The 10,668-nt window shown below is 38.0% G+C and overlaps 1 protein-coding gene across 1 annotated transcript; it reads right to left on the bottom strand.

Moving 5' to 3' along the window:
* Window positions 1–5,683: 5,683 nt before the first annotated feature.
* On the bottom strand, window positions 5,684–10,668 carry LOC121780192 (developmentally-regulated G-protein 1-like). The gene is made up of 12 exons (XM_042177715.1): window positions 10,563–10,668; window positions 10,249–10,336; window positions 10,061–10,128; window positions 9,834–9,910; window positions 9,516–9,696; window positions 9,293–9,349; window positions 8,488–8,562; window positions 8,102–8,221; window positions 7,024–7,194; window positions 6,759–6,872; window positions 6,492–6,662; window positions 5,684–6,125 (listed from the first exon to the last, which is right to left on the bottom strand). The coding sequence occupies exons 2-12, from the start codon at window positions 10,316–10,318 to the stop codon at window positions 6,030–6,032; spliced, it is 1,200 nt and encodes a 399-aa protein (XP_042033649.1). The 5' UTR covers window positions 10,319–10,336; window positions 10,563–10,668; the 3' UTR covers window positions 5,684–6,029.

Genomic DNA, 10,668 nt, shown 5'->3' with positions numbered 1-10,668 from the left:
AATAAAGATAAAGTTAGTGAATAATAAAATGTAGTAAAAAATAAAAAAAAATAGAAAACAAAAGAAAGTTTTGTATCACACATTGGAAAAAGATGAATGAATGATCTAAACATGTAGTTATAAAAGAAACTTCAACATATTTTGTCTCACATTGAAAGTGAAACAAAAAATATTCAAGGATGTCTCTATAAAAGAGAAACAACCTAGAATAGTTTCATAAATTCGCAAGCCCATCAAATATATATGGGCTATTATGAATTTCTTGTATTCATTTATTTGTAAAAATTGTTTTTAAATATAAAAATCAATTTTTATAAATAAAAAATATAATTTTTTTAAATTTTGGTTGAAAGCAGCCTAGAAGAAACTAGCCGTTGGAGTAGCAGTTAGTTAGTTAAGATGTAGCAGTTATTCTTCTTGCTTTCTTGATTCTTGGGGTAGTTAGTTAGTAGCAGTTGCTACCTGATTTGTAGAGCTTTAAATAGCTCAGATTCGTTTTTGTATGTAGTTAGATGATTTCATTCAATAAGAGATTCCAGTTTTTTCCAAAAACCACATACTCTTCAATACTAAAGTGTTAGTGTGAGTTTTCTGCATAAGTGTGTGAGTACTTCACATTACAGTGAGTGTGTGATCTATTCAAGAGTGTGTAAGCCTTGTGTGTTGATCCTAACAAGTGGCGCCGTCTGTGGGAAGATTGAAGCTGATTTGCAGAAGATCAAACGGTTTCAGAGATGGCAGCAAGGTTTGATGCAGAAAAATTCACAGGCAAGAATGACTATGGCCTGTGGAAGATGAAGATGAAGGCGGTTTTGATTCAACAAGGCTTGGCTGCAGTGCTTTCAAAACTTGAGGAAAAGGGAAAGGCTCCGGTGCTTGATGATAAAGCACAAATGAAGATGGAGGAGATGCAGCTCAAGGCACACTCTGCAGTGATTCTGTGCCTTGGAGATAAAGTCTTGAGGGAAGTTCAAGAAGCCAAGACTGCGGTGGAGATCTTGGACAGGCTGGATGAAGTTTATTTGGCCAAATCTTTGGCTAACCGGCTGTACCTCAAGAAAAGGCTCTATGCCTATAGTTTTTCTGGAGAGAAATCCATCATGGAGCAGTTAGAGGAGTTTAACAAGATCATTGATGATCTGGGATCTGTGGATGTCAAGATTTCAGATGAAGACAAGGCCATTCTCACATTGAATGCCCTGCCTAGCACCTATGACCAATTGAGTGATGCAATCATCTATGGGAGAGATAAGCCTATTACCTATGCAGAAGTCTATTCAGCCTTGATGGCCAAAGAACTCCAGAAGACTACCATCAGAGGTTCTGCAAGCTCCAATGTTCAAGCTGCAGAGGCCTTGAATGTGAAGAAGTTCAAAAAGCAGAATTTCAAGAAGAAATTTGAGGGCTCAAAACCCTCAAGCATTGATGCTCATAAGGAAACCAGGGCATGTTTTTGGTGCAAGAAACCTGGGCACTTGAAGAAAGATTGTCATGCATGGAAGAGAAAGCTAGCCTCTGAGGGCCACAACCAATCTGATTTTGTGAAGGGTGCTGACCCCCCTGCTCAACTTATGAATATCAGTGACAATGGGGTCAGTCACAGGTGGATTATGGACTCGGGGTGTAGCTTCCATATGTGCCCCAACAGAAGCTGGTTTCATGATCTTCAAGAAGCATCAGGCACTGTGGTGCTAGGTAATAACCATATTTGTCAGATCAAAGGGATAGGGAAAGTAAAGTTAAGCCTACAAGATGGCTCTGTGAAGATCCTGACTGAAGTGAGGTATATTCCAGAAGTGAAGAGGAACCTCATTTCATTGGGAATGCTAGAGCAGAAGGGGTTCACTATATTAATGAGTCAAGGAAAATTGTTTGTAAAATCTGGAGATGCAGTGATGATGGAGGCTGACAGAGAGCACATCCTCTATTATTTAAAGGCTAAGGCTGTTGATGGAGAGAGCAATGCAGTGTCAGAGGACTCCCTAATGCTATGGCACAAGAGGCTAGGCCATCCAGCTGAAGGGAGCTTAAAAGAACTAATCAAGAAAGGCCTAATCTCTGGAGATCTCAGCAAAATGGACCCCTGTGAGCAGTGTATACTTGGAAAAGCAAAGAAGGCACCCTATCCTACAGGTATTCACTCATTTGCAGCCCCTTTAGACTATATACACAGTGATCTTTGGGGACCTTCACCTGTGTGCTCAATTGGTGGAGGAAAGTATTATCTAGCTATCATTGATGACTATACTAGAAAGCTGTGGGTGTATATCCTTAAAGAAAAGTCAGAAACACTCACAAAGGTCAAGATATGGTGTAAGGAGGTGGAGCTAGAGAAGGGAAGGAGTGTGAAATGCTTAAGAACTGACAATGGCCTAGAGTTCTTGTCTGCTGAATTTGATATGTTTTGCAAAGAAAAGGGTATGAAGAGGCACAGGACTGTTCCTAATAATCCTCAACAAAATGGTGTGGTAGAGAGGATGAATAGGACTATCCTAGAGAGGGTAAGGTGCTTATTACTTGACTCTGGTCTGAGCAGAAGGTGTTGGTGAGCAGGGATGTGGTGTTCTTGGAGGATCAGATGCCATACTTGAAAGAAAAGCTGGACTCCAGTGAAACTGAGGGTGATTTCCTCAAGGTGGAGCCTATGAGGCTTGGCCTAGGAGCAGGTGGAGCTACTGACTCAGGAAGTGAGTCTGACTCAGAGAAAGATGAGGCTCCAGCTCAGGGCAGGCAGAAGGATGGTGAATCTACATCTGACTCCACCAGGGAGTATCAAATTGCAAGGGATAGAGGCAGAAGAAATGCAAGGCCACCTGAAAAGTTCTCTGATGTGGTCTACTATGCCCTATGTGCTGCAGAAAGCATTGATGGTGCAGACCCTCTCACTTATAAAGAAGCCATGAAGAGTAAAGACAGAGAAAGGTGGATTGAAGCCATGAATGAGGAGATAGAGTCTTTACTCAAGAACAAAACATGGATTTTGGTGGACAAATCCAAGCTGATTACAGACGGTAAGGAAATGAGGCTGGTAAGTTGTAAGTGGTTGTTTAAAAGAAAGATTGAGACCACTGACAAAGATAGAGTCAGATTCAAGGCAAGGCTGGTGGCTAGGGGCTTCACACAGCAAGAAGGAATTGATTTCAATGAAGTGTTTGCTCCAGTTGTTAAGCACACTTCAATTAGGATCTTGTTGGCAGTTGTGAACCAGCTAAATTGGGAACTACAGCAGCTTGATGTGAAGACTGCTTTCCTAAATGGAGACCTAGAAGAGACTATCTTCATGGAACAGCCAGAGGGCTATGTGAAGATTGGAGAAGAAAGCAAGGTGTGCCTGTTACAGAAAAGCCTCTATGGGCTTAAGCAAAGCCCCAGACAGTGGAATAAAAAGTTTGATGCACAGATGAAGAGAATTGGCTTCACCAAGTCAGAGTATGATGATTGCATTTACATAAAGAAGGTAGGCAAAACTCATATTGCCTATCTATTACTCTATGTGGATGATATGCTACTTGCAGGACCTTCTATGGTTGAAATTCAGAAAATTAAGGAAGATCTTAAGTCCAGTTTTGAAATGAAGGATCTAGGAGAAGCAAGGAAGATCCTAGGCATAAGTATTCTGAGAGACAGAGGCTGCAAGAAGCTGTGGATGCTGCAAACTGACTATATTAAAAAGGTTTTGCAGAGATTCAAAATGGAGAATGCCAAATCTGCATCAACACCATTGTCCCAGAGCTTTAGACTTTCAAAAGAGCAGGCTCCTAAAACTAAACATGAGGCTGAGGAGATGGAGTCTATATCCCCTATGCTAGTATGGTGGGAAGTGTCATGTACACTATGATCTGTACTAGACCAGATCTTGCACATGCTATATCATTAACTAGCAGATTCATGGCTGATCCGGGGAAGGAGCATTGGAATGCTCTGAGGTGGATTTTAAGGTACATGAAACACACCGGTGACTGGGGATTGTGTTTCACTAGCTGGGAAGGTGAATCTGAAGAGGTTGTGCAGGGTTATTGTGATGCAGACTATGCTGCAAACCTAGATACCAGGAAGTCCCAAACAGGCTACTTGTTTACCATGTTTGGAACTGTGATCAGTTGGAAATCAGGTCTACAAAGTGTTGTTGCACTTTCAACAACAGAATCTGAATATATAGCTCTCACTACAGCTGTACAGGAGAGCTTTTGGATCCAGAGAGTTATTTCAGATTTTGGTTTTGACCAAAGGACAATGGTGATTCATTGTGACAGCAGCTCAGCTATGTGCTTGGCTAAACATCAGTTTTTCCATGAAAGGAGCAAGCACATAGACATAAGGCTGCATTTTATTAGAGATGAGATTGAAAGGGGAAGAGTGAAGGTGATAAAGATTAACACCCTGCACAATCCAGCAGATATGCTCACTAAATCTCTGTGTAGAGATAAATTTGATCAATGTAAGAATTTGATCAATGTTTGCTGTAAGAACTGAGGTGAGCCCTCAGGTGGAGAATTGTAAGAAGTAGAGTGCTCACTCAGTTGCAAGAAGAGAAGAAAGAAGAGAATCTAAAGGCTGATCAAGGAAAGAAGCAGCCTAGAAGAAACTAGCCGTTGGAGCAGCAGTTAGTTAGTTAAGATGTAGCAGTTATTCTTCTTGCTTTCTTGATTCTTGGGGTAGTTAGTTAGTAGCAGTTGCTACCTGATTTGTAGAGCTTTAAATAGCTCAGATTCGTTTTTGTATGTAGTTAGATGATTTCATTCAATAAGAGATTCCAGTTTTTTCCAAGAAACCACATACTCTTCAATACTAATGTGTTAGTGTGAGTTTTCTGCATAAGTGTGTGAGTACTTCACATTACAGTGAGTGTGTGTGATCTATTCAAGAGTGTGTAAGCCTTGTGTGTTGATCCTAACACTAAGTATATAAAAACGAAATATGTAGAATTTTCAGTATTCTTCGGATTTGATTCAATATTTTGGAAGTCCATGACCATAACCAAAGGTCAAACATCCTCTTACCAACATTTGAAGCAAGGAATCATTTCATGCCAAATTCAAATAAATTGAGAAGAAAAAGTGAGTATTTTATCACAGGAGAACCTTTCAAAAAAAATTTATAGGAGAACGAAAATAATTTATATTTGTACGTTCTTACAAATATTACATTAGCATTTTAAGTTAATTGTCTCAAAATACAGTATTCGATTTCGCAGAGAAATTTTAAAATTAATCTTAGAATATCGTAAGAATTTTCATTTTTCACATAAATCTTAATTTTCAGTAGCAGTATTGATTTGAATCGTACATGTAAAAAAATGAAAATAGTGCCAAAAGCACTTTCGGATAATCAAAATTCAAACATGGATTCTAGAATTCATAAATGGTAGTAAAACTCAATAAATATGAAATGAAGGGAATAAATTGTCTCAAAATTAGGGCACGGTTAGCTTTTCTGTCTTCATGCAATGTCCGTGCGATATAGAGAAATTTCAGAATTTGGTATTTTAAATAGGACGACCTTTTGGAATTAAATTCTGTATTTCAGAATATAGAATCGAGACATGCGAACTTTTCATTTTAGGAGATTTTTACATTTTTTATACTATTAAACAGTCAATATATTCCCACTAAACCACATTTATCGACATATCAATGACGATCAAATTATAACAACACACTCACACACACAGAAGATGAATCACTTCGGCATAGCTTTTCATATTACTAAAAATCATCCAAGTATTAAGCTCAATATGTATCTATAACACCGAAAGGAAACAACGTAAACCTAAATATAAAGATAAACTCGTACAACATATTGTCACCTTAGGTCTTGTACATTATAGCAGACATCAACACAAAAATCACAATTATCGAAGTCTGAGCGATGACGAATGGCTATTTTGAATCACAGGTGGAGAAAATCGCAATCTAGAGCTTCACCGGGGCATTGCAAGAAAGTCTTTGGGATTCCCTCCAATATGTATACAATCATCTGCCTCCGACATAGGTAGAAGGGATTTGTAGAGGTTACTCACCCGTACCACTTCATGTCTTCAAAGGAGCCTTTTTTTCTCGGTCAGAAATACGAGCAGGACCTGTTGTGTGTGATTTAAATCGCCCTCTACCTCCATCTTCTTTCTCCTGCATTAGGCAGTCGGTGTTCCATGTGTTGGTTCAGAAACAGAAGTTCGAGACCAGAATTACAATTAATAAAAGGGATGATACCAAACAATGAACAAACCAACATCTTGTTTGAGATACAAGCTCGAAGTAAGAGGGTTGCTCCAGGTTGATACATAATCATAATTTAGCCTATCCTACTGCATATATATGTTTCCAAGTTATTGTGGATTACTCCAGGTTTGATGGAAAATGCTATTTTAATTTTTAGCTGCCCAACAAAATTTTATCTTCCATCTATTATCTTACCAATAATTGAGGATAACACATTATGATCGTGTTCATCAAGAACAGCGAGAAGAGGCAAGAATGGAAAAGCTCAAGTACCTTTTTCTTAACCACTTGTACTACATCTTCGTCATTAAGAACATGACTAAGGCCACAATGCTGAGGGTAGTGTCTTGCACTTGTGCCCCACACCAACACATACTTCACTTCCTTTACCAGGCTCCGATGAAGGTAATTACAAAAATCTTCAACAGTGCAGCCACCTCTACCCTGAAATAAAATCCCAATCATTGTGGGAAATCGAAAACAAAAACAAAAAAACTAGTAGCCAAAAATCAGAACTGTAAAAGATACTAAGAGACATACAGCAGAAAGGACACACGGGTCTGTAAAATCTGGTTGCTGGCCTTGAGGCTTTGTATATATTCTAACAAGACCCATCTCTTCCCACATTCTTGCAAGCAGTCTATCGAGATTGAGCTGTTGGAACATAACCACACATCGTTAAGCAAGCAAAAAGAAAGTTATTTGAGGTCACGTGCTAGTGTTTATCAGTGCCCCATCAAATTCTTTTACAGAAAAATATGAATGGTAGATGGAATTGGGCAGGTATACAGGAACAAACAAATACCTTCAGATTGCAACTAATGACAATTGAATTGGGTTGTCGAGCTAATCTGTCCACGTCATCAATACCAATGACATCTATTTTGTTGTAGACATAAACACACTTTATGTACTTGCGGTTGCCCTCAATGACATCTATCAAATCATCCACAGTTGCATCTTCACGAAACAAAACCTTGTGAAATTGAAGTAGAAAAGAATTGTCAACATTCTCAGCCCTATTACATAGTTCAACCTTCAACCGTCAACCGTTATCATTTTTCATACTTCCTCCGTCCCATAAAAATAGGGACTTTGGCAATGGCACGGATTTTAATGCAAAATTGGTAACGTATGAGAGAGATAGAAAGAAAAAGTGATTGGAGTTTTGTTAGTGGAGAGTGGGGTCCACCTCATAAGAGAGAAAAAACTTGCCAAAAATGGAAGTGTGCTAATTTTGCGGGTCACCCCAAAATGGAAAAAGAAGACTATTTTTGTGGGCTGAAGGGAGTATATCATAACACAACCAAAACAGAGTTAGCAATATGAGACAGCTCGCAGCTGAACCACAAACCATGAAGAGGAGATTCTCCTACAAGGATATTCCAGCTCGAGTTCTTGTGGTTCATGTTTAAGCAGTTCTAATCTGTGTACTTACTAATTGGTGGTCATGTGCTAAGGCATTATTTGTATTATATACCAGGGATTTTATCTTTTCCATATGACAATTCTGTGTCAAGTTGTACTCATAGTCCTAGCTAATAGAAGCTAAAAGAAGATCAGCGCTTTTAGAAGAGCAAATTCGCAGATTTTCGATGAAATAAAATGTAAATCTCTCTACAAGCTAAGGTCTTTCCAATAGATAAAGTAACTTGTAATGTGATAATACATCACGCAGATGTACAAAACAAAATTATATTTGCTCTAAACTAAGAAAACAATGACTTTCAGGCATGCATATCTCCACTTAATCCGTCATTGAATGTGAAAGGAAAATAAAGCTCTAATTAATCCATAGACAAAGAAACTTTTCAGTTTGTTAGAGGGTGAGAAAGAGAGAGAAATTAGTGTATGTTGGTTTCTGGTTGGGGAGTAGTAGTTACCTCAGCATTGTGAATCTTGTACTCATGTAATATTTGATAGCAGAGCTTCTCATCCACATGAGTCAAGGGTAATGTACTATTGAAAGAAATTCCTCCAGTCTTCTTCTTTTTGAAGTAGATCTGTCATCAAGAAGTACCACAAACATCACTTATGAGACAAGCTAGAAGTCAAAACATAGAGGAAATGCCTCACTCTTCTTCCACGAAAAGATTTAGCAAGACTAGGTAGTCTAGAATCATGGCTATGAGTACAGAATATTAAAGCTTTATCCTTCCCTAAAGAATCGGCAGACAAGGCATAAAAGTGTACGGTTAAGATCAAAGTAGTGCTTGCAAATAAATGCTAGAACCAGAGATACAATGGAGAAAGCTCGAAAATACATTACTTGCGGTGGAGTTTTGTTTAAACGCAGGCCAACTGCTTCCAATTCCTTGGTTAGGATTTGCCTATGCCCTTCACTCTAGATTTTTAAGGACAAAAGAGGAAATTAGATTCAAAGATAGATGAATGAGATCTCATATAACTACTAATTACTCACAACAAAATCAAAATATCACAAATTCTTATTCATATCAATGTGCAATTTCAGTATTTCACCAAGCCAGAAATGCTAAGCAAAAGTGCAAAACACAATCCGGCCATGTAAATTAAGAAAAGAAGCAAGTTCATACAAAATATACAGGCTACTAGCAATTTCAGAAAAAATATTTTTTTTATAAAATCGTCTTTTACACCAAAGAAATATAGGACGCACAATGTATGTAAGCCCCCGAAGATAAAGGGTTCAGATAGTGTCACAAAAACCAAGCAAGAAAAGAAATATGTCAATAATTTACTTTGTAGAATCATATAATGCAGCAATCTGAAAAGCCATCAGTAGCTGTTATTAAATATTAGCATGGAATTAATACTGCTTTTATGACATTTTTCTTATGTATATACTCCATGTGTTTTGTGTCTAATTAATTATCAGAATATGCAATGTGTTCAAAATATTATAAGAGATCACAATAAATGACCAATTGAAGGTGGGAAACCTCCATTACTGAGGGCAAGCAAACAATTATTTTAACAGTGAAAGCATCACACAAAAATTTCAACGCAGATGACTCTGAGATAATTACAGTTTAAAAATTTTCATAGAAAAATATAGAACTATCCAAGGAGCAGTTGATATAGCTAGGACTTACTTTAGAGGCATCCAGAACCATCAATACAAGATCTGATGATTTAGCGACCGCAATAACCTGACAAACAAGAAGTTTATGTCAGGGTATGTACCATCGTCATTTTTATAATCCTTGTGGGTTGAAACCCGATAAGTCCCTCTTCCACAGGAAAAGTGCACCACATGCATGTCCCATTCTGTCTCACTAGGCATCAAGTAACCGCGTCAACTGTATATATCATTACCTGCCTACCACGACCCTTTCCTTCAGATGCACCTTCAATAATTCCAGGAAGATCAAGCAGCTGAATTTTTGTGTCGTTATAGTGAATAATACCCGGGATACAGGTAAGCGTGGTGAACTCATATGATGCAGCTTCTGAATGTGTTCCCGTCAACATAGTCAAAAGTGTGGATTTACCAACACTAAACAGAAAAAAAAAATTAAGCATGTCCTTTACAATTTAAAAATGTAAGGATGTTAAAAAGGATAATTTAAGATAACATAACAATAAAAAAGAATGACATGGCAGTTAATCTTAATTCTTCAATGCATAACCAACCTGGGAAAACCTATTAGTGCAACACGACCATGACCGTATTTTGAAACTTCGAATCCCTCACCACCTCCACTAGCTCCCTGACCCATCATCGAAGAATTATCAGAATACGAGTGACTAGCAAAAGGCATAGTAACACTTAGAAAATAGCAGTTGGTATAAAAAATACATGCAAATGAAACAATATATGATTCCTTTTATTTTTTTCACCCCCGCAAAAAAAATCATACTTTTGGAGGCTCCAACAGTTGTGTCCTCAGCTTTGCTATCTTAGCCTTGAGCTGACCCAAATGATATTCTGAGAAAATCAGTTGCACATAGAATGTCAGCATCAAAATTAAATTGAGAACATAACCAACTCAGCTCCTTGCACTAAGCTTAGTTACATATTCAGAGAAGGATCAGGTATGTAATTCACCTGTGGCTTTATTTTTCTGAGTCCGAGCCATCTCGAATTCAATTTCCTTAATCTTTTCTATGATCCCCATCTTTCCTTGATTAATTACCTGAAAACAATTAACATCATCAACAACATCCTCGCAATCAGTCGAGTATTGCTGCATCAATAAACTTATACTTAATTGGAAAACTTCAAGTATAAATGATCACAAACAAACACTGTCAGAAATGCTTAAGCTCAGATTAGTTGTTCGATGCAAATACAAACAACCTATTGGAATCTAGAATTCTGTATATCAATCCAAACTTACATATAGATGATCGAAATGTTACCTAGGGAGTCGGGGAAGAAAGGAGAGGACCGCCTGTAGGGCTTTACCGGAGTGGAGAAGAGAATTCGAAGGTGGTTTAGCTAAAATCGCAATATTGTTAAAAGCGG

Source organism: Salvia splendens, chromosome 19, assembly GCF_004379255.2.
Source record: "Salvia splendens isolate huo1 chromosome 19, SspV2, whole genome shotgun sequence".
NCBI lineage: Eukaryota > Viridiplantae > Streptophyta > Magnoliopsida > Lamiales > Lamiaceae > Salvia > Salvia splendens.
This window is presented reverse-complemented; position numbering and strand designations above follow the sequence as displayed.

Bases quoted from the DNA above. Each gene is read 5' to 3' on its own strand.
- LOC121780192 (XM_042177715.1), bottom strand. From the start codon at position 10,318: ATGGGGATCATAGAAAAGATTAAGGAAATTGAATTCGAGATGGCTCGG. The intron at 9,350-9,515 runs GTAATGATATAT...CTTGTTTGTCAG, and splicing joins GAAAGGGTCGTGGTAGGCAG to GTTATTGCGGTCGCTAAATC. The intron at 7,195-8,101 runs GTAACTACTACT...CAATTTCACAAG, and splicing joins ACAAGATTCACAATGCTGAG to GTTTTGTTTCGTGAAGATGC.